Genomic DNA, 24,776 nt, shown 5'->3' on the forward strand with positions numbered 1-24,776 from the left:
GGTTAAATATCAGTTAGGGCGCTCCCTCTGCTCATCAAACACTTGTTGAGGATCCCCAAAGTTCGGAGTGTAAAAAAATGGGGATAGATCTTTTTCGATAACAGCACCAGAACTATGGAACTCACAGCTGCTATGACTTTGCCAGGAAACAAACAACAAAAAATTTCAGAAAGACTTTAAAACACGGTTATTTAAAATTTCTGTCTCTCCCTCTAGTTTCCTGGGTTGACAAAGCGCTATGAGACCTAAGGGTGAAATCGGCGCTCAATAAATATCTACTACTACTACTACTACTACCGCCACTAAGATGTTTCAGCCAGTGGTTGATCTTTGGGGTGTGATTAGGTGGAGCAATGAGAAAGAATTGAGTTTTGGAGGTGTTAAGCATGAGGTGGTTGTCAGTTACCCAATTTCGAGTATCCAAAGCAGTAGAGTTGAGTGAGACGAAGTCTTCATGGGAGGTGATTTTCAGATAGAGTTGAGTGTCATCCACATACATGTGGAAGAGGATGTTCATGGTATTCAGAGCATTTGCCAAGGGTCTAGGAATAAATTGAAGAGTATCGGTGATAGTGCCGACACCTGTGGAACACCCATAGAGCCTGAGGATGGCTGGGATAGGGATTGCTTTAACTTGACTTTTTGTGATCTATTATGGAGGAAAGACATAAACCATTGTAATTCCAGTTTACCTTTAGTAAGTGGAATTTTATGCAAATCCATTAACAGGGGACATATTTCTGTCAGGCGAGGGTGGGGTTTAACTGTGCATTTGCTAATATTCTGCTAGCCTGCAGCAAACTGCCATCGTGGGGTTCAACTGTGCATTTGCAAATATTTTGCTAACCTGCAGCAAACTGCCACCACCCACTGTGCACAGCCTTCAACCATGCGTAGAGATGATTTGTAACTTAACTGGTCAGTGCAACTTTGGAGTGAAATGTAAAACAATGTTTTTTGCTGATCTCTACTCTCATTCATTTGGTGTAGCACACAATAGCACCTAGCATTTGAGTATTCTGTCTGCCTTTCATCTTGCAGATAACCTTTGTATTATTAAAGATGGAAGGTGGCTGGGTCTCCAGAAGGCAGTGATAGCAACATCATGCATGCTGAAGCAAATATATACTGTAAAAAGAGTAGGTGCAATGTGTTAGGCCTGTAGTTGAGTGTGACAAACTAAATGTTAAAGCAGAACATGTACTGTAACTGGGGGATATATGGGGCCACCCTTTCAAGGCCTTTCAAATCCGGCAGTTTACTGTCATGTAGTTCCTTCCGCTCGTAAGTACACTGCATACTTTTTGTATAGCGCCTGGCTACCCAGATGCCTCCCAGTGCTACAACAGACACCATAGAACATCAAGCTCTGTGAAAGGAATTATTCCCTGCACAGCCGGTTCTTCAAGGCTTTGTTTAAGGGAAGATCATGCTCCAAATGGCGCAGTTCAAGAGGTAAGGAGTTTCAGAGTTTAGACAGCAAAAAGGAAGTGGAGCGTCCACCCCAGCGATATCTACGGATCCTGGGAAACTTCAGTAAGTGAGCAGAGGTGGATCTAAGAAGTTTCCCAGGCAAATATCGGGGGACTAAGGATCATAGCAAAGAGGGACTTTTACCATTAATTGTGCTATGCACAATGAAGAGACTTAAACTGAACACAGCGTTCCTCTGGGAGCCAGTGGAGGTCTTTAGGAGCCCTTGTACCAGACTTTTGTTTGGGTATGTTCTTCAGAAGTCGGACGTCGCACCGTTTGCAGCCTTTTGGCCACATAACAGGACATTCCCGAAATCCAGGTGGGATTACACAAGTGCATGTATGAACCCTCTTCTGGCTGTTAATGGAAGGAGGTTAAGAACCTTCCTCAGTAGTCTCATGATGCCATAGCAGCTGGCAGAGTGTTTTTTGGATTGATGGCCAATAGTAAGGTTTAGATGCAGCCACGTCACAAGACTCTTTATTGAGCCTTTGGTGGTATGCAGCTTCCTCAAGCAGAATGGTAAGGGGCTTGGGATGTTACTGTGGAAGTTGTTACCGACCACCATATCTTCAGTTTTGTCCTCATTGAGTTTTAGTTTACAACCGGCTAGCCAGCGAGCTACTTCCTGGAGGCCTGGAGTCAAAGATAAGTGACTGGAACTAGGGTCAGGGGAGATTGACATGACCAGCTGGGTGTCATCGGCATAGGAGACTAATGACAACCCAAATGACCGCACAATATATGCAAGGGGGAGCATATAGAGATTGAAAGGGTGGGGCTCATGGAGGAGCCCTGAGGCACCCCACAACTCAGGGGGAGACTGGTTGAATAATAGGACTGGTCTAGGACCCGGAAAGTTAGGTTCTTCAAAAAAGAGAAGAGCCACTCTAGTGCTCTGCCCCTGACACATGCCTTTAAAATTCTCTGAAGGAGGGTTAGATGGTCCACAGTGTCAAAGGCAGCACTCAGATCAAGAAGGACAATCGCTGCAGATCCTCCCTGGTCCAGGAGTTTTCTGAGTTTGTCAACCACCTCTAAAAGTGCCTCCAGGTAACAACAAGTTACTTAAGCAAAGGGAGTCAAGGTTAGAGTTCTTTAAAGGTGGCCTAACTACTGCATGCTTCCATTGGTGAAGGACCTGCCCGCTAGAGAGAGAAATGTTTAGCAATGCAGTCAGCACTGGAGCAATACATTCAGACCCTTGGCGGAAAACATAGAAAGGGGCCAGATTCAGTGGGGAGCCCGATTTTATCACATTTAAAATATCTTCTTCAAGATTCACAGTAAGAATGGGAAAGGCTGAGAGATTACTTTCATTTTGATCAAACATGGTCTGACTATAAGGAAAGTCAATCAGGTTAGCCGCAACAGAAAAATAGGAGTAGATGTCTAAAGTTTTCTTCTGGAAGAAATGCGGCAAGTCATTACTATGATTCGCAGAGGCATCCAAAGTGGGGCGAACTGTTTGCTTTTTTTTGTCCTCATTAATTTCAGATTGTGATGACTTTTACCCTTGCCATTCCTCTGCAAAGGAGGAGACCACGGACCACCACAAGGAGGTAGAGAAAGAAAGGCATTAGGTTAAAGACACCATCCCCCTTCTGGTAAGTCTCTCTCAGACAGCGTCCGATTTTCCGGCGGCTGCATAAACTGTACTGGGAGGGACTTGCAGCTAAGTCAGAGAGTTCTGTTGGCGTAATCATTGGACAGAGGATTCTTCTTATTTTCTTTTTGTTATCATTAAACCCTTCTTTGGCTTCGGTTAGCCCCTGCCCAGTTTTGTAATATATCCCAGAATGTTTTCCTCTTTTTGGACCCATTTCCCAACAAGTGCATTCTTGACATATAAAAACATGGACTCTAGCGATTTTGAATGCAGCGGCGGTGTTTTACTTATCCAGTTGCAACAGATCTACCTTCTAGCAAGCAATAATGCATAAAATAAAAAATTCCTAGTCACTCCTGACACACCCTCCTTCACCCCAAAAATGATTTGTGCAAGGCTTACCTTTATGTATGTTCCCAAAATACCTGTGAGTGTCGATTCAACTTCATGCCAGAAACGTTGTATTTTCATACATTAAAAAAACATATGTACATCTGTCGCTTTTTCCAAGCCACACTATGCACAGGCAAACAATTTTCCTTCCCCCATTTTGGACAGCTTTTCAGGTGTTATATATGCCCTATGAAGTGCGATTTTTTTTCTTCAAATAAGCAGGCTTAACAATAGTATAAAGTGTGTGCATCTATACTTGCCAAATATGTTGTCAATTGCAGCCCGGCAAGCATCTGCCCCATGGGTCTTCTACCAGGGTGAATTTTCCATCGAAGATGCCTGGTAACCCCCAGTACCAGAAGGAGACTTCTTTCACACCTGTGAGATTGTTGGCCAATTGTTCCATGGAGGTCGTTAGCTACACCCACAGGTGTTTTTGAAGACTGCGCCCAGCTCTTCAGTTGCATATACTTGAAATGGGAAATTTTGTCCTCCATAAGATCTTTTATCTCACTCCATGTGATTAGCTGTCCATCCGCGCCAGGATACTAGCTTAGTAACAGAGCGCGTTATAAAATCATTTATAACATAACATAACATCCTGTGTAATCTCACCCCAGACAAGTATACCCATCTCCCTAATTGATAAAGCCAGTTTATCCTTAATGCATTCAGGTGTCCCTGGGGACACCCAGATTGAGGCTGAGAAATTATAATAATCTATTTTAAGCCGCCTTCTTATTGTATACCACATTCTAGTAAGTGCTTGTGATACTTTTAACTTAATCTTCTTGGAAAATATTGGGTCCCCTAACTTAAAAAGAAAGCCGCTGGTGCACCTTGTACTCGCTTTTATCATTGCGGAGAACATAGCTCTGATATTCGTGTCATCTGTGGTTCTAAAAGCATTCCAGAGTTGGTGATTTGGAAAGCCCATGCGTATAACTGGATGTCAGGCAATGATAGACCCCCTTTCTCGCTCTGTCTCTTTTTCCGGGAGGGGTCTGTAAGAAAATGGCTCTATATTTACTGGACCAAAGTAAGGTACAGTGTGCACAGAGTCTCCAGTCTCCAGAGGTATGACAGAGGTTAAAGTAAGATATAACTTTACTCTCTAAAGTGATAGCTTGGTCGAGCAGTAAGGCAGTATCAGAGGACAGTGTAAAGCATTTGTTGTACACACTCAGTCAGCAAAAGGTTTCATACACTCAAGAACTGAACTCTAGGCCATTGGTTTTATAGTAAAAGATACAGGTGTTTTATTTTAGAACCAACAGGTATCAAAATATACTTTTCTCAATATGAGTGACTTTAGGTAATTACTTTGCAAAAAGGCAATAGACTTTGTAAGTACAATAGCTACAGTGGTTGCAATAGGCAACACAATTTCACATTGAGCTCAATGGGTTTTTCTACATAAATGCAGTTGATTACTTCAAGGATTACTTTTCCAACCACAGGACTGGATCCTGGATTCAGTCCCGGGACATAAGCTGTAAACAGTTAAGTAAACGCTTTTTGGTTACAGTTGTGATTTTTAAAGAATATAAATGTATTTTTAAAGTTGACAGAAACTTTTCAGTGAAAATCAACCAATGTTATCCTATGGAAGGAAATTCAAGTCACAAGTAGGTTCTCATTATTTTTGTAATCCAGTGCTGGACTCCTAAATTCGGTACAAAAGGGGGTGGTGATGGACGGAGCATCTGAATCAATCAAACACTCACACCCAGTCAAAAGATCTGGGTTTAATCCATCACCGTTCTTTAGCCCACTCTGCCACCCCAGTTCAGACATGGCTATATGCAAATCAGTCTGACCCTGTGCCTCATGGGAACAGTCCAGCCCAAACTGCCAAGCCATGTCTTCCCTGGACCGGGAACAAGCTTCTGAGGACCGGTTTCTGGCATTCCAGCCGGCTTGCTTGAATCCAGTGCAAAGTGAGCAAGGGACTCACGTCCGAGCATACCTTGCCACACTCATGGCGGCCAAAAGTGGTACAAAAAAGCGGTTAGGGCTGGACTGTTCCCATGAGGCACAGGGTCAGACTGATTTGCATATAGCCATGTCTGAACTGGGGTGGCAGAGTGGGCTCAAGAACGGTGATGGATTAAACCCAGATCCTTTGACTGGGTGTGAGTGTTTGATTGATTCAGATGCTCCGTCCATCACCACCCCCTTTTGTACCGCTTTTGGCCGCCATAAGTGTGGCAGGGTATGCTCAGACGTGAGTCCCTTGCTCACTTTGCCACTGTATTCAAGCAAGCCGGGCTGAAGACGGCTGGAATGCCAGAAACCGGTCCTCGGAAGCTTGTTTCCGGTCCAGGGAAGACGTGGCTTGGCAGTTCGGGCTGGACTGTTCCCATGAGGCACAGGGTCAGACTGATTTGCATATAGCCATGTCTGAACTGGGGTGGCAGAGTTTGCTAAAGAACGGTGATGGATTAAACCCAGATCCTTTGACTGGGTGTGAGTGTTTGATTGATTCAGATTCTCCGTCCATCACCACCCTCTTTTGTACCGCTTTTGGCCGCCATAAGTGTGGCAGGGTATGCTCAGACGTGAGTCCCTTGCTCACTTTGCCACTGGATTCAAGCAAGCCGGGCTGAAGACGGCTGGAATGCCAGAAACCGGTCCTCGGAAGCTTGTTTCCGGTCCAGGGAAGACATGGCTTGGCAGTTCGGGCTGGACTGTTCCCATGAGGCACAGGGTCAGACTGATTTGCATATAGCCATGTCTGAACTGTGGTGGCAGAGTGGGCTAAAGAACGGTGATGGATTAAACCCAGATCCTTTGACTGGGTGTGAGTGTTTGATTGATACAGATGCTCCGTCCATCACCACCCCCTTTTGGACTCCTAAATTCAGCACTAGGACCTCTACCTAAGACAGGTAAGAAATTACGTTTTGGTATTTAGTATGATTTTTAAAGAATATTTGTAGTTTGCATAAATCGACACCGAAGAAATTTCACAGAAATACAGTCAATAGTTTCCTATGGAAGAAAATTCAGGTAACTGGAAAGTACAGTTAGGATTACTTTTGCGGTTCAGTACTGGGCTAAAAGGTACAGTACTGGCTTCTCTCCTGATCACAGGTGAGCAATTCGGAATTCGTTATTCACCTGATTTTAGATGAATATTTTAAAGTTTAAAAACTCCACAGTTAAAAGAAATTTCAAGTGAAAACCAGTCAATGTTAACCTATGGAAGGAAAGTGAGTTATCAGCTTTTAGGTAAGTACTCGACTGGTGGGCCTCCCAGGTACAGTTGGTTCACTCTCAGTGGCACAGGGGCAGCCGGCTGAGAGGGAGTAGGCCCAATGCAATCCAATGGAGGGTAGGTGGTCTAATCAGGTGGTGGCAGCTCCTGTTTCCCACTGGGAGTACTGCGACAGTGAGGGGCAGCATTTACAGCATTTGCTTTTTCATTTTAAACCTTGATGACGTTTGGTGCTGGAATCACGCTGCCTGCTCTTGCATGATTTAGATGCAGGCGCTGATCATTTTTTAACCACTGCTACTTTGCACTTTGAAGCTTCGTTTTTTAAAATCTATAAATGCCAGAGCATCTCCTACCTTTCTCTGTGGCCTCCCTTGCCCCGGTCCACCACGGCTGTTTGTGCCGATTGTGTGGAAGGCGGGGCGCCATCTTGGGTGTGTCCTGAAGCGCGGTTAGACCGAAGTTAGCGGTCCAGCTGCTCGGGGGTGCATGCCATTAAACGCGCATTTGTCCCCATGCGCGCAGCGGACGAGCACAGCGGGCGCGCTGATGGCGCGACAAAGGTGCGCCTAAGGTAAGCCCGTCTGTGCCCGTCCGTGCCTCAACAGCGCTCAGGGCCAGGTACGCTGGATGTGACACGGTCAGGGAGGTGTCTGAAAGGATCTCCTATGACTGGGAGACATTATTAGGACTAGACTTTATTCCTTGTGATACGGACAGAAAGTGGGAGGTCCTTAATGATAGGGCGAGGTCTTGCCCCTTATGTCGCTTTCACTTTCTTATGAACCAGCCTGACCCCCCCTTCCATAGCACGGAAATCTAATATTCGCGCAGCTCTCATCAATGCACGGTCGATGGCGAAACACGCCGCGGACATGCATGAGCTGATTGTTGACGAACAATTGGATCTTCTATTTGTCACTGAGACCTGGTTGAATGATTCTTGCTCCCCAGTGGTCGAATTAGCTATCCCTCGGGGCTATAAGATAGTAAGGGTTGACCGTCAGTCAGGCAGAGGAGGTGGTGTTGCAGTGGTTTTCAGAGAAACGTGGACTCTCACCAAACAATCCACGGGGGATCATGGAAGGGGAAGCGCTGGAGTTCTCATTGAATATATCCCCTCACTTTAGCTTGGGTGGGGTTTTGGCCTACCGTCCCCCGGGCCCGCCGAGCACCTTTATAAATCTCTCGACGAGGTTATTGCCTCGCGTGTGCTCTGGTTCTCCAGGTTTATATTGTTAGGAGACTTTAATGTTCACTTGGAGAACCCGTTGGCCCCTGGGACCAGGGACCTGTCAGATCTATGTAACTTGACCCATATGACCCAGTGGGTCCTGGGTGCCACTCATAATTGTGGTAACTTATTAGATCCAGTATGTTCCAACTTCGAACTTAATGTGTCAGCTCCCAGGCCTGTCATCTGGTCGGATCACTTTCTGGTTATCTTTTCATGGAATATTGGCAGTTCTCCCCTGCTGGTTGGCAAGGCCTTGGTACAGTATCCAAAGAAGATTAACATACCGGCCCTGTCCAGAGCGCTGTCCCTCACGCCCCCGGACGTTGCCTCTGATCTTGATGGAGCGGTGGAAAGGTTTTTGAACTGAATCAGCCAGGCTGTCAACTCTCTCCCTCAGCTCTGGTGTGCAAAGACGGCTGGTGATCCCCAGATTTCGTAGAGCGCGCCTTGGGGGGCAGTCCTTTGCGGTCAAGGCTGCTACTCTGCGGAATGCTCTGCCGGATGATCTGCGGCACACCAAGGAACTGTCCACCTTTAAAAAGCGTCTAAAAACTCATCTGTTTAAACAATCCATCTAGCCCTTGCTGCCACTTATGTTATTGTTCCTCCACGCGCCAGGACACTCGTGAGTAGCAGTGCGCGATACAAATTCCTTTATAACATCAAATAGGGGGCCTTGGTTGGTGGCTGCAAGCAAGCAGGCCACGCAATTGTGGGAGATGGGCTCCTGGTGACTTACTCAGGGTAAGTGGGGAAGTAGAGTAGGGTGGGGTTGCACTTCCAGCGGCACTCGGGCAGCTGAGTGCAGGGTGCTTTTGAGCCGTCGGGCGCTCAATGTTATCCAATGGAAAAGTTAAAAAGGCGACAAAGGTTGCAGACTCGGGAACGGATATTCTTCAGGGGCGACCACCACTTCGAGAGGTAAGTTGGGATCTTGGAGAAGAGGTAGGTACCCCAAAGGAAGGCACAGGGGCTTGCAGGGTGCCGGGTGCAGGGGTGTCTTTTGGTGTAGGGAAATCTTACCCTCAGCTGGTCGTGTTGGAGGGGTCCCTGGTTCTGAGGCTGCAGGCGTCGTCTGGTTCATCGAGGAGGGTCTTTAGGCACTGGACCTCGGGACCCAGTCGCCGGGGGGACGTCCTTGTGGTCTTGGGTCACTCAGGCACAGGCCGGGCTTGGCGGGTGCAGAGTGTGCTGAATTCGCAGTTCCTGACTGGCACCAGGGGTATTGCTGGTTGAGCAGAACCACTGCTCATGGGAGTCCCAGTCTTTTGGAAGGTTCAAGGCAGGCATGTCCTCCTGGGTTGTCGGGGTTGCTGTCCACAGGAGACGCCGGAGTTTCGCAGGAGCAGGTTCAAGGATCAACAGGCATGTAGGGCTCTAGGGCCAAGTCAGTGGGCGTCGTCCTTTTGTTAGCAGCTGCAAGGCAGGTCTTTTTGTTTTCTTGGTATTTTGTTGTTGCAATCGGGATCTGAGGAAGGAAGGATCAGGGTGCCCCTAAATACTAAATTTAGGGGCGTAACAGGTAGGGCAAGGGCAGGGACCAATGGGTCCCTGTCCAGGGGTGGGTACACCCCCTAGCCTGCTCCTCTCCTGTGGGAGGGGGCAGGAGCCTAGCTGTGATTGGGCAGGGCTCCCCATCTTCAAGATGGCTGGAGCCCGGGGTCGTGCTTCACCTCGCCTCTCCCACCTTAGGGGTGGAGTTGGCACAGGCTGGCACACCCCCCTTCCTGACATAGGGTTTCCCGCCAGTCTTGCCGCCAGAGTGGGGGTCAGAACTGGTGGGGGTCAGTTGCTGAGTACAGCAAGTGGTCTGGAGAAGCTCACAAAGGCGGAATGCCTTTGAAGCTTCCCCTGCCCTTCCTGGGGGAGGAGGCTTGGCACCTCGGCCCAGGATGTGCTTTGTTGCAGGCCCAGGAGAGCAAGGGCTCTCCACCCAGGGGTCCAGCAACATGTCTGCTGTGTGGCAGCCTAGGCAGTCTCTCAGACAAGACGTGGATTGTAGGTTAGGTTTCAGGGGGCATCTCTAAGATGCCCTCTGTAGTGCATTTTACATTAAATCCCACACTGGCTTCAGTGTGTGTTTAATGTGCTGAGAAGTTTGATATCAAACTTGTCAGTCTTCAGTGTAGCCATTATAGTGCTGTAGAGTTCGTAATGACAACCTCCCAGCACCATATACTCTTAATGGCATCACTGCACTTACAGTGCCCAGGAATGGCCCTGGGTACTGTAGGGGCACAAGGCCCATGCACCTGTGCCCACACCACTGGCATAGGACACCCAGCTAGAGGGGTGGCTGATCTATGCCAGGGCAGTGGCTTTTGTGGGAATGCCATGTCGACTCTTTGTTTCGTTCTGTACTTAGGCACTCAGCCTGCAAAGGCAGTGTGTGGGTGTCAGGGTACAGGGCCCCTAAGGGTAGCACAATAAGTACTGCAGCCCACAGGGGTCTTCTCTGGTCACCATGCCCTGGGTACCTAGGGCCCCATTTACTAGGGGCTGACAGGTGGACAGAGATGCCAATTGGGTTTTGGTTTCAACACAGTTTTAGGGAAGGAACACAGGCCCTGGGCACCTGGTTGGCAGGACCCCAGAGCACACTCAGTCAAAGCACATCAGCAATTCAGCAAAAAGTGGGGGCATACCTATGCAAGAAAGATGGCACTTTCTCACAGGGTCCGGACCCCTTTATATGCCCAAATAAAAGAGTTTATTGCCTGTTGGATTTTATTTATTGTTAATTTCTCAAAATAAAGAGGTATTGTTGTAGGTCCGTGAGTTTGTGGGTGAGGTTCGGTGGTTCCAAACCCGTTCAATAAAGGTCGTCGGAAATAGACGATTTTGGTGTCAGCAGACCGCAAATGACGAGTGTAGCGTGTACAAGTGTTTTCGCATGAATCAATCTATGAGAACACTTTGCATTTGGGGATTTCGTTTGAACCTTCGGGTTCCATTTTGTGTGCGGCAGCCATTTTGTATGGTTGCCCTCACATAGGCCGGTGACTACGGCCGAATGAGTCCTTGAGACACGTATGCCTTAGCTGACTTCTGAATGACCTGGCCGAACTGACTCCTTGCCCGAGGCTGTCCTCGCTGAGCCAGTTCCTTGTTAAGCAGCTGGTCAGATAAAGATCAAAGAGCAGGACATGCCCGAGTTTATAGTACACTGCACCCACCTTTCTATCTTGCTTCCAATCTGTTTCTGTTCCTTCCTTTCCGACATAATTACTGATTTGGGTTGAGGGTTTTATGATGGGTTTGTCCGGCCTGATCCGACAAGAAATTAGAATTTGCTTGGTCATTTCTGGTGGGCTGGACAACGGAAAGTGGGATTGTCGTCATACGCTACTTTTGAAATGTCACGCTGCCATTGGTCAGTTTGTATGAACCCAATGTTAATTTGGAATGTTGCCTGAGGCTTGATTTTTGGCAAAAAAGACCATGCTCCGCTCATTGAATTTGTGCAGTCTCTAGCGAACCACCCGTGTGTGCTTCGTAGATCTCTGTTCCTGGTTGCAGCCAATAAACTTTGGTCTTTGACGTCATCAAGAAGTATCCTGTGTCTCTGTTTGCCAAGGCAAGGGAACTCGAAGGCATTGGGCGTTTTCCCTGACGCCGCTGGGTTCTAAAACCCGGTCCTTCAGTTGGCGCCCAACGTGGGGCGACTTCAGCGGTACCGGTCCAAGCCCGAAGATCGTGAGGAGCTTCATGTGAAAATTCTGGAGGAAGGCCAACCACTTCATCGACCCCTGTATGTCGGCGTGGTCCGAAAGTCTTTGATGCAAGGTTTCCCGCTTTCCGGCGGCTACGAAGGACTGCTGCCCTGACTGTCGCCCTGTCTTGGAGCCTTAGACGTTTGTAGAGGGAGACGATTGACGGGTCTTCTAGTGACGCCATCGACATTTCAGTTAAGTATGAGTGGAGCGTCTCCTAGTCCTTAGTTTTGTTTTGGTATCCTTTAGTGGATCGCTTTGATTTGGTACCTGCAGGCCCCAAAGCCAAGGGACTTGTGTATTCGCGAGACTATCGTTTTAAGATTTCCCTTGTAGTTAGAAGCTAGACTAGTGAGCAAGATGCCTGGTCTTAGCAGACTTGGAAAGATATTTAGTTTTGGTTGTTCTAAGGATTCCCGGTTAGAGGATTCGTGTCCGATTCCTCCGATTGGAACTCCTACATATGAATTATACGTAAAGCATGGTGTGGGCCCTATTAGCTATAATGAGATCTGGGTAAAATATACGAGGAAAGACAGTGTCCTACAGTGGCCCCGTTACGGTAGTTTTGAAAGTGAGATTTTAGATAATCTCGAAGCGAAGCTGTTCAAGAAGAAAGCCCGGCCGGCAATGTTTGACTCTTTTCTCCAAGTTGCAATATTGTCGACAAGAAGTAACCTACTTAGGTCATCTCTTATCGAAGGAGGGAAGGAAATTGACCCCAGAGAGAATTCAAGCTATTGCGAAAATGAGTGTGCCTACGACACAGAGAGAAGTACGTGCGTTTTAGGGTATTACGTCGTACTGTAGACAGTGGATCCCTAATTTTTCTTTGTTAGCGAAGCCTTTAATAGCTCTTACTTTTAAAGATACTCCGAATCCTATTCCTTGGACTGAAGAATGTCAAAAGAGCTTTTCTGAATTACGCGATGCTTTGTGTTCGGCTCCTGTGTTGGGTACTCCCGACTACAGTAAGCCTTTCACATTGTATGTCCATGAGAGAGAGGGATGTGCATTGTCAGTCTTGACTCAGCAGTTTGGCGATAAGCAACGCCCATGTGCGTACTTTTCGTCGACCTTAGATCCGGTAGCTAGAGCGTTGGCGAGTTGCTTGAGAGCCACAGCGGCAGCGGCTGTTTCAATCCGACAGTCTGCTGGTTTGGTTATGGACAACACGTTAGTGGTCATGGTTCCACATGCAGTGGATACCTTGTTGAACCGTACGAAGACACAGCATTTAACTAGTGCTCGGTTGTCGGGTTACGAGTTGACATTGTTAGCGAGTCATGTGCACATTAAACGATGCAACACGTTGAATCCAGCCACGTTGTTGCCAATTACAGTTGAGACAGATAGTGAAGAACAGCTTGACTGTTTTCTGAGAACTGAAGAAGAAACGAAAGGGAGAATAGACCTTAGGGATACTCCTCTTCCAGAGTGTGATGGTACTTTGTGGGTTGATGGTTCGTGTTTTAAGTTGCCGAATGGTGATACGACTGCGGCATATGCTGTTACGACTTTGCATACGATTGTTGAAGCTGCACGTATTCCACATAATTCAGCACAAGCAGCGGAACTGATTGCATTAACGAGAGCATGTGTGTTGGCGAAAGGAAAAAGAGTGAATATGTATACTGATAGCCAATATGCCTTTGGCGTGGCTCATAGCTTTAGACGTTTGTGGCGTGAACGTGGATTCTTGACTTCGCATGGGACAAAGATCCAGCATGGACAGTTGGTGAATGAACTTCTTGAATCACTTACTTTGCCATTGCAAATAGTGATCTTGAAATGCAGGGCCCATAAGAAAGTCACGGATGATGTTGGTCGCGGAAATGCGTTTGCGGATGAAGTTGCGGAAGAAACTGCGAGAAATGTGATGAGTCGAATGTATGTTGCAGGTCCGGCGAGATGGGTTCCAGAGAAGAGTATGTGTGAAGATACGATTGAGAGTGTGAAATCCTTCAAGCTGAAGCTACAGAGAAAGAGTTGAATGAATGGAGAGAAAGCAAGGGTAGATTGGATTCGAATGGTTGTTGGACTGATTTGTCTGAGCATCAGAGATGGTTGTTGCCTAACGCGTATGTGCTTCCAGTGGTTACGATGGCTCATGGAATGGCACATATCAGCGTGAAAGGGATTTGCATGTTGTTGGCTCCGGTTTGGCAGAATGTGGGAATTCTAAAATGTGCAGAGAACTTGGTTAAGAACTGTATGGTGTGTTTGATGTACAATCCTGGTAAGGGAACTCCAACACCAGCTGGTCATTTTGCTCCTCCTACGTATCCGTTCGAGGCTTTGCAGCTAGATTTTATCCACATGGAGAGATGCAACAACTTGAAATATGTTTTAGTGGTTGTTTGCTCCTTTTCTAGATGCGTAGAAGCTTATCCCCTTAAGGACAATACTGCCTTGTTCACAGCGAAAGTTCTGATAAAAGAGTTCTTCAAAAGATTTGGAATGCCGAGAATTATCTGGAGTGAATTTGTGGGTCAAGTCATGAAGAGAGTGTGTGCGGGACTAGGTATTCGGCAGAAGTTCCACGCTGCGAATCACCCCCAGTCAGCTGGTTTAGTCGAGTGCTATAATGGCACCTAAAAGCTTAAATTAGCCAAAATCCAAGCAAGCACAACATGTTTTCTTTCCTTCCAGATGCTTTGCCTTTAGCGCTCCTGTCCACAAGAATGACTGTGCATTCGAGAATGGGTTTGAGTCCTTATGAGGTGGTCTTTGGTCGCCCAGCTAATATTTGGGTTGTGCCAAGGCCAACTAGATTCAGTGAGATCGAGTATCCTGTGTTGCTTGACTATTTGCGTGAACTGACGACTAAATTGCGTGTCTTACACCAACAGGTGCATGAGAGCCTACCACAAGCTTCAGAAGACCCAGGCCACGCTATTGAACCTGGTTCGTCGGTCTTCATTAAAATCTTCCAGCGGAACAAGAACGATCAGCCCCGTTGGACGGGTCCCTTCCAAGTGCTACTATCGACACGTTCTGCAGTCAGAGTACAAGGCAAGCGAAACTGGATCCACGGTGTACACTGTAAGCGAGCACCTTTGCCCTTACCGTACGATAAGTGGGTCCAGGAGGGACTTCCAGAATCTGAAACAGAAACTGTTCCACGATTTTTGCCATTCAGCAATGCTTATCTGATTGGTACGAATTCTGAGAGACAAAGTGACGATCTTTTACAAGAAGCTGTGCCTCCTTCGAATCGATTGAACACTACTGAGCCTGATTTGTTGTTTAAAGATCAAGAATTGCCTGGAAGAAGCCGCTATAATTTGCGACCGAGAGTCATGGACAAATAAAGCACAAATACGTTTTTATGATTTTTCTGTTTGCAGGTTAACTCTCCACCGAGGATCTACTCATTTTTGTTTTTCGAACCGCCATCCTGGTTCAGCTGTAGGGTCGCGGTTGCCGAAAGTCTTTGGAGTTCAAGCCTGAGACACTAGGTCGAAGGTTCTTGTTGGCCTAAGGGAGTTGCCCTGGGTTGACAGAGGCATTCCTTAGCATAGAACACCCTACCATCGTGAGCAGCATATTTAGTTTAGGATGGATTTCTTCGAGTTGGAGAGACCTGCACGGAAAATGATTTTTAGAAAGAAAATATGTAAAATGATCTCAAAGAAACGTTTTCTAATACCGTGTGTATTTTTGCTATTGAGTCTGATGACATTCATAATTGGTTATGTGACATTCTCTTTTAAAGTAACGTTTGTTCCCACTGTGCAACCTACACCTACACCTACTATTTCTTCTCATTCTTTTCATCCTTTACCTGAACATGAGGTAGTTAGACGATTGGAATTTGCCAATAATTCCTTTATTCAACTTTTGCACCAACACCAGTTAGTGATGAACACAACAAACTGTTGGATCTGTGGTCTAATGCCCCATACGACTGATAAGGGTATTCCGTACTTAGTTTTACCTTTTAGTTTAAATGGTTCTATTTGGGCTTACAGAACGATGTACATCTATGCCCATAGTGTCTATCCCCAACGTTCAGTGAAAGACAACCCAAAGAATAGTGCTCTGGTCAAGGGTATAGTCGACATGATTAGAGGCATTAGTTCGTATGAGACTATTCCGAGAGACGAGACACAAGCATATATTGGTTGGAACGTTACTAGATATGGAGTTAGTCTGAGTGTTAACCAGCGAGCGAAAAGTTCTCCACCGATTTGGATAGTGCCCCATCAGGGTCGCTATTGTCTGCAGGGTAATGGCAAGAATCCGAGAGCTCAGTTAGGGAAGAGCGTTTGTATTGATACCTATGTATTTACGTCCCAGTCTTCCCCAGCATTTTTAGCTGCTAAGGGTACTTATTTTGTTTGCTACGACAAAGCATATACATGGTTGCCCCCTGATTTTTCGGGCACATGTTTTGTTTCCTTCCTGTTGCCTCCCACTTTTACAGCTGCGGCAGATTACCATAAGACGAGAGTTGCTAGAGGTGTCTTTAGTCAAGAAGACACTGCAGGGCAAGAGTTTGGAGATTTCTTTAAGGGTTTTCTGCCGTTCTGGGGACCGATGGCTAATAGCAGGAATATTCGCCAGTTGACGAGAGTGGTTGAGTCCACCATAGTCGAAACTGCCGGTGCCCTTAGTAACTTGACTGCTGAGCTCCAGTCGGATAGACTTATGACACTCCAAAATAGAGTTGCCCTTGATGTCATACTAGCAGATAGAGGTGGAGTTTGTAAACGGATTCAATCGAGCTGCTGCGTTTTCATTCCAGACAACGCTCCGTCAGTCTTCCAGGCCATTTCTAAGCTGCATAAGATCTCCGATTCTGTCCATTTGGACAAAGGAGATTGGTCGTTGATGGGATGGTTATGGGGATTGATATCCACTTGGGGTTGGAAGATTCTGATGGTCATTGGGATGGTCTTAGCTATCCTTTTCCTGTTCTGTCTCTGTGTACAGTGTGCTCCTGCTATTTGTGGCCTTGTGTGCAAGGAGACCTGTCCAGAGAGAGGTACTAAGTAATAGGATGATGCTACAGCAACACATCGGTGATCTGATGATGATAGATCCGGATTCAGATTAACATGGGTTTTGGTCTGTTGCCTATGTAAGGGCAAAAGGAGGGTCTGTAGTTCCGTGAGTTTGTGGGTGAGGTTCAGTGGTTCCGAACCCGTTCAATAAAGGGCGTCGGAAATAGACGATTTTGGTGTCAGCAGACCGCAGATGAGGAGTGTAGCGTGTACAAGTGTTTTCGCATTAATCGATCTATGAGAACACTTTGTATTTGGGGATTTCGTTTGAACCTTCGGGTTCCATTTTGTGTGCGGCAGCCATTTTGTATGGTTGCCCTCACATAGGCCGGTGACTACGGCGGAATGAGTCCTTGAGACACGAATGCCTTAGCTGACTTCTGAATGACCTGGCCGAACTGACTCCTTGCCCGAGGCTGACCTCGCTGAGCCAGTTCCTTGTTAAGCAGCTGATCAGATAAAGATCAAAGAGCAGGACATGCCCGAGTTTATAGTACACTGCACCCACCTTTCTATCTTGCTTCCAATCTGTTTCTGTTCCTTCCTTTCTGACATAATTACTGATTTGGGTTGAGGGTTTTATGATGGGTTTGTCCGGCCTGATCTGACAAGAAGTTGGAATTTGCTTGGTCATTTCTGGTGGGCTGGACAACGGAAAGTGGGATTGTCGTCATAAGCTACTTTTGAAATGTCACGCTGCCATTGGTCAGTTTGCATGAACCCAATGTTAATTTGGAATGTTGCCTGAGGCTTGATTTTTGGCATAAAAGACCATGCTCCGCTCATTGAATTTGTGCAGTCTCTAGCGAACCACCCGTGTGTGCTTCGTAGATCTCTGTTCCTGGTTGCAGCCAATAAACTTTGGTCTTTGACGTCATCAAGAAGTATCCCTTGTCTCTGTTTGCCAAGGCAGGGGAACTCGAAGGCATCGGGCGTTTTCCCTGACGCCGCTGGGTTCTGAAACCCGGTCCTTCATTGTATTAAATAGATAAGTGATTTTTGGCAGGAGCACCATTTTTACCAAGTTAACCCATCCGAAAATCGGAACCCAGCTGTTCAATAACTGCACTGTTTCCCTGTAAATTCTCATCAGGTTAATTTCTGGGATTTCGCTTATATCTTTCACAATTCTAATCCCCAGGTATTTCATATCTCTTTTAATCCACTGGTTATTTTCCCTCTGATTACAAATCAGGATTTTAGTTTTGGGCTCGTTTACCTGGTAGCCTGATATTCTACCAAACCCCATAGCTATCTGTATGGTGGGAGATAGTGCGGCCTCTAGGTCAGAAGTAAAGATTACCAGATCCCCTGCATATAAAGCAACCTTCTTATCCCAAGTCTCCCAACAGAAGGCAGGGATGTTAGTTGTTGTCCTCAGTTTCTAGGCAAAGGGCTCTTTATATAGGTTAAATACCAGAGGGGACAAAGGGCAACCCTGTATTGGGCTCCTTGAGATTTAGAAAGATGCAGTTAGGTTCCCGTTTATTAGATCTCTCACTGTGGGGTTTTGGTATTTTAATTTTACCGCCCTACAGAATTAATCTCCTAATTCAAGTCTCTAAAAAAACAGTAGCAGATAAGACCACCTGACCCTGTCAAAGGCCTTAGAGGAGTCTAACATAATAACAGCGAGGGGGACAGAATACTCTATTGCCACATCAATTGCTCCAATGAGCCCATACATTAGTTCATGAATGTGCCTCCCCTGAATAAATCCCTTCTGGTCCTTATGGATAATCCCCTCAGCAACCTTGCTTAGTCTCCCCACCAAGATGGTAGTAAAAATGGTATAATCTGCATTCAATATCGATATATGCCTATATTTTTCACAGTTAGCGAGCTCTTTGCCAGGCTTTAGGATAAGAGAAATTGGCACTCTATTCCATTATCTTGGAAGTTGTATCCCATTATCCCATTATCTAAATTCTCTCCAATTACCTCTGTCATAAAGGGAGTTAAGACTTCCCCCAGGGCCATATACAATGCTGCCGGTATCCCATCCGGTCCAGCGGCTTTCCCACCTTTAGATGCTTTTATGGACCTCCTCACTTCTTCATCTTTTACATCTTGGTTAAGACTTTCTTTCTTCTCTTGATCTAAAGGCTTAACAGACTCCTCTAAACAAGTTACCACCTCTTCCTCTGGGACCTCCTCCTCTTCGGAGGAAAGATCTCGGAAATGTTTAAAGAAGGCCTCTTCCACTTCAGAATCATTTGTTACCATCACATTGGACAGCCCCACCTTAATTCCATTAATCATTTCTATTATGCTCAGTCTTGATTTTCCAGGCTAAGAAGTGGGCTAGCTTGCTTGCATCCCATCTTTTCTTAATCCTATTCTGTAGGATTTCTTCCACTTGGTTTTTAAGCAAAATCGCTTTACTATCTGTTTCTATCTTTCTTATTTCAGCCTCTAATTAACTCAACTTTTGTCTATATTGTCTATTCCTATGACTGAGTATTCTTGTGATACTGCCCCTGGTAAAGGCTTTTATTGTATCCCACACTATTCCAATTGGGGCGGAGCCACAGTTAATCTGTAGGAACTCACCTACATCTTTTTTTAGGGCATCCATTATTTCTGTCTCTGCAAAAATAGTGCGATCCAAAGTCCACCTTTAATCTTTGTGTCTATCTTTTCTGAATGTTAATAGTATTGCAGAGTGGTCAGATAAATGTGCGGCAAGATATTTAATGTCTAACACCTCTTGTTTAAGATTCGCTTCTACCAAAAAATAATCAATCCTTGATCAATGCCCATATTTTTTATCATGAAATGCTGTACCTAGCGGAGCTCCTACCTTCTCCCTCCATAAGTCGCTAAGAGTGTGCTGCCTCATCATAGATCTCGAAAAGGCTAGGGATTTCAGAGTAGGTATAGCCTTACTATTACAGGATTTATCCAACTTTGGCTGATATTTAAATCTCCCGCCATTATCACCAGGCCAGGGAAGTCTAGTATGTTCGTAAATACTGATTTTAAGGGTTCATAGTCATCCTGGTTTGGGTCGTAATATCCTACTAAGGTTAGTGGACGGTTACCTATTTTAAGTTCGCTATAATACATCTACCAGATTTGCCCACCTGTGTAATTAATAACCTAACGTACCCCCTTGTTTTTTAACAACTACTGCTACCCCTCTTGTGTTAGCTATCTGTTCTGTGCACCCTACCTGCTGAACCCATCTCTGTTTACAACTTCATAAATTCTTCCTTGACCAGGTGGGTTTCCTGTAAAATCACTATTTGTGCAGGGGAATCTTTGAGGTACTGTAAAATCCTGTCTCTTCTACCCCTTGTACAAAGTGAGCGGGGCTAACTGTTGGCGGCTCAATTGGTCCAGAGGTGCTCCCAGGTCCGTCTCCCAGGCCCGTCTCCCAGACCGCCCACGTCGGTGGCACCGGTGGGGCGGAATCACACTTCATAGCCGCGTACAGCAAGGCTATTAGCCTGCATTCTCTGCCGCAGGACAGTAGGATATGTAAGGTATGGGTCATCGGGGGTATCTCCGGACACTGTGGCCAGACCGAGCGCACTATGGAACGCAATCCTTGGTAGTGCAAATATTGTCCGCCACTAAGGCCAAATGACTACTCCGTCTGCTCGTACGTCAAGAAGCTCTCTGAGGGGTACAGATCTGCTAGAACCTCAAAGCCCCCTCTCTCCATTCACGGAAGGACATATGGTGTTCTATTTCTACCATAGGGGTCAATATCCAGATCGGTAGATCCTGTGGAGCATAGGATCCTTTCTATAAAACGTTGCCATACGCCCGCTGTATGTCTCACCACATAGGGCAACTCGGCTTTGGCACCCGACCCGCGCATCATTGCCATCTGGAGCTCCTGCACCGTCGCCCTTCCTGCTAGTAATCGCGTCTCCCATACATCCGCGTCTGAAAACCATCTGGCAGCCGATCAAAGAGCGGGGCTTCTAATCCCCCTCCTCAAAGGCGGGGGGCCACTCTGCTTCGCCGACCCGACCAAAGCAGGGAGGTGAGCAGTGTGTTAAGGGTCCGAAAAATCTAGGTGGAAGAGGGCACAACGTGTTCTGAAGGACATACAGTGTCCTTGGCAGCATCACCATCTTGGCGACGGCCAGTCTCCCCCTTAGGGACAGTGGTAGGGTGTTCCAAAAAGACACGGATTACTGGAGGGACGTAATCAGCCGATCTATATTGGGGACGAGTGACTGCTCCGCTGTAGAGGCCACATGGATGCCTAGGTATCGAAAACTGGCCCGTTCCCATCACAGCCCACACTCTGGCAAGTCCTCAAGGGGCACCGTTTGAAGGGAAAATCAAGGACTTACTATGATTAAGCCGCAAGCCTGACACCTCGCTAAAACAGTCCAGGTGGTGCAGCAACATCAGGAGCGCCTCCCTCTGGGTTTTCAAGTAAAACAAGGCGTCATCCGCATATACCGACAGAACATTGCACGTGTCACCCACCTGGATGTTCCATTGCCGCATCTCAGTTCGAAACTTTACGGCAAACAGCTCTATGGCTAGGGCAAAAAGTAGTGGCGAGAGGGGGCACCCCTGTCTCGTGCCCTGTCCCAGCTGCCACTCCTCCGATCTTGCGGCTGCAAGGCGCACCCTGGCGCGGGGGGAACTGTATAAGATACGAATCCAACGGCCGAAGTTGGGCCCCAGCCCATTGTCCAGATGACCTCCTGTAAGTAGCCCCAGTCGACAGTGTCAAACACCTTGGCCAGATCTATGGACACCAAGACCGTCTGTTCTTCCCTACTTCGTATCTCATGCTGGATGTGATTCAAGCGACTCAGATTCATAGCTGTGTTCTGCCCAGGAATGTACTAGATGCTCCATATGGGGTGCTAGCCGGGTGGCCAATAATTTAGTTAAAATTTTGATGTCCGTATTTATCATGGTAATCGGACGATATGACGAGGGGTCATGCTTGTTCCCCCCTTGTTTAAGGATCATGCAGATTTCCCCTTGAGCCATGCTCTGTGGGAGATCTCCACTCCACTCTCGAACGCCTCAAGGAATACTTGCAACAGGAGTGGAGCCAACATGTCCCGGAATTCATGATAAAACTCCGGTGGGAACCCATCGCTCCCCGGCGACTTTGCACGTGGCAAGCGGGCTAGCGACATACGAACCTCTGCCAACGTCAGGCCCGCATCCAATTCCTCCCGGTCCGAATCCGAAAGGGTCGGTATAGGCAACCCCTGTAAGTAGGGGAGATAAGAGACCTTGGAAATCCCTGGGTCTGACGTGTATACTTGCCGTAAATGGGATTGGAGAACGCCAAGGATGGCCTGCTCCGAGTAAACCACGTCCCCGTTCAGGTCCCACAGGGCAACAATACGCTCAGGGGTCTGCTCCCTCCTCAGAATCCAAGCCAGGAGCCACTCTGACTTATCGCCCTCCCTGTGGAGGCGCTGCCTATATTGGCCCAAGGTGTATTTGTCGAGTCTATCCAGGATATCATGCAGCCGAGCTCGGGCAGCCTGTTCCTCTAGCCTCTGTAGAGCACTAGGGTCCGCTAGGTGCTGGACCTGCAGGAGAGTGTCCTCCGCTCTCCGGAGATCTTGGAGGAGCTGTTTCCGGACGCCGTAGGTAAGTCCCATACAAGCGCCCCTTACTACCGCCTTCAGGGACTCCCACTTGGTGGCCGAGGATATGCCTCCCTCTCCTCAATTGAGGTCCACAAAGTCCCCAGTGGCCGTTTCTACGTGCGCCTTCCTTACCTGGTTTTGGAGGATGTCCACTGGGAACCTCCAAGTACGAGGGCGGACAACCGGGGACCCCCACTGAACCACGCAGGCTACTGGAGAATGGTCTGATAAAAAACGAGCCTGGTGTGTAACATCCACGGACATGTTTAGCTCAGCATTCGCCACTAAGACTCTATCTAGGCGACTGTACATGTTGTGAGTGGGGGAGAAGCAGGTGTACACCTTCTGTGCCGGATTCTTTAGGCGCCACAAGTCCACCGCCCCTATGTTTTCCATGACCTTCCTGAGCTGTGCAGTCATACGGGGTTTTGTGCCCTCCCGAGGTGGAGACAGGGTCAATAATACAGTTAAAGTCCCCAAACCAAAGGACCGGAGTCACCAAGTCGTGAATCAAGACGTCTTGCAAGGCCCTAAAGAAGGTCGAGTCATCGGTACTTGGTTCATAAGAATTCAAAATGACAATTTCCCTGCCTTCCAGCTTAGCCCTGAGAAGCAGGTATCTACCATGAATGTCCGCTTCCATATACTGAATAGCGAACGGTACCCCAGACGCCACCCAGATCAGGACCCCTCTGGCATATGTAGAAAAGGGCGCATGAAATATCTGACCCCGCCATTTTCTTTCCAACTTCTGTGCCCCTTCATCTACCAGGTGGGTCTCCTGGAGGCAAGCGATGGAGGCTCCATGTCTTTGAAGGAAGGAAAGGACTCTGTACCTCTTAGTGCATGTGCCTAGCCCCCTCACGTTCCAACTCAGAAACTTATAACCCAATGATTTCCAACGTAATCTACCCCGCCACATCTGTCTGCTCACGGTGTGGATCCCCTCCAGTGCCTGAAATGCAATACAAATGATGCCTGAAACATTCCCCTTCAACATCATCTTCCAACAGACCCCCCTCCCCCTCCCACGAGCAATATACCAGCAACATCCAAACAGGCCAATATGCCCTTTCCCCGCTGGTGCCAGGACGTGCACAGCCACCCCATTCGCCCAACGAGGCTAACTCACTCAAGAAAAAGAAAAACTCCCCCCACCCCTCCAACCCGACTCCCAGCAAGACCCACCATCAAAGCATTAATACCGGGCTCAAGCTGACCTGCCCAAGTCTATACCCCCTCCACCCCCCAACCTCCCTCCCTCCCTTCCCCCATTCCCCCCTCTCATACACTACCTGGAGAGAAGAAGCCCCCTTTATGTATTGTGCAGCACACACATTCCCCACTGGGGACGACCCAACGAGGCCTGAAAGCATGTCATATGTCATACATGCAACACACCCAACCACTCAGTCACTTCAAGAAGGATCCGCCGTCTCAGGAGTCCCGACCCCCGTAGTCTCAGGGATCACCGGGGCGTTAAGTGATATGTCCTCCGCCGTGACCTGCAGTGTATCCGGGGCCAATATGTCATCGGGCACATGAGGCTTCGAAAGCGCCGACCCATCTCTAGCTTCGGACGGTTCCAGATGCAAGGCCCCATCGTCTCCCACCGTAACTCTGCGTCTCTCCTCACTCTAAGTTGCCTAGGAGTGGCGGCGTCTTCTGTTGGCGCATCTTATCAGTGGTCGAGTTCCCCACGTCCCGCGGGTCCCCCCACGTTCCCCCCAGCGGGAGGTCATCTCCCCTGATCTCATACCATTCCCAGTCTTCCCTCCAGTCATTTTTTAAGACACCTTCTAAACCTTCACTGCCACTTACACCCACGCACCCATACGGCTTCATCAAAAGATCTCCAAAAAAGAGACCCTTTGGGGGACCCGTAGGGCATTGCAGCGCTGGCCTGACGAGGATCAAAAGCCCAATGATGAAGCATGAACATCCTTCGGGCTGTGTGAGGGCATCAAGATGAGGACACACTGCCCCCCACAATTAGAGTAGCACACGACAAGAGTAACTCTTACTTCCCCTCTTTCTCTCCCTACTTAGGAACGGTGACTCCCTTTTGGTATAAGTCTATAGAGTGCAGACAGGATTAAGGGGACAATTCAGCATCAGAAAAGTGTATTTATAAATATATTTTAATTCTTATGTTTCAGCTGGAGTTATTGAAGAACACGGTTATGTGAACAGGATCCGGCTACCGGAAAGTGCACCTCAGACCCATGAAAGGTAATGGATGGTAAATGTAAATGTATTTTACATGGTTATCATTGAATTTAATAACTCAAATCCCTGGTACAGAGGACAATAAATTATCACATAGTTTGAGCTACTTAGGCCCACTTGAGCACATTCTCATTAGGACACCCTGTGACACATAGTGACTAATTTAAGTATTTTGTTGGCTATATATTAGAAATCTAGTTGACGTTAAATAGAGGGAGTGAAAAATGCCATGGGTTTTATTTTAGAATGTTATTTCAAAATGCATTGTGTGGTTCCATAAGGAATAGTGTCTGGGATAGGGA

General features: G+C 47.4%; 1 protein-coding gene across 1 annotated transcript in view; it reads left to right on the top strand.

The window, feature by feature from the left end:
* UBE2U (ubiquitin conjugating enzyme E2 U) overlaps nt 1-24,559 on the top strand; it is a 198,554-nt gene extending 173,995 nt beyond the window's left edge. Inside the window, 1 exon segment of the mRNA XM_086925322.1 lies at nt 24,405-24,559. Within this exon segment, the coding sequence (XP_086781448.1) occupies nt 24,405-24,559 (155 nt within the window).
* Nucleotides 24,560-24,776: the final 217 nt, after the last annotated feature.

This window comes from Lissotriton vulgaris, chromosome 1_1 (assembly GCF_964263255.1).
Source record: "Lissotriton vulgaris chromosome 1_1, aLisVul1.2, whole genome shotgun sequence".
In the NCBI taxonomy this organism is placed as follows: Eukaryota; Metazoa; Chordata; class Amphibia; order Caudata; family Salamandridae; genus Lissotriton; species Lissotriton vulgaris.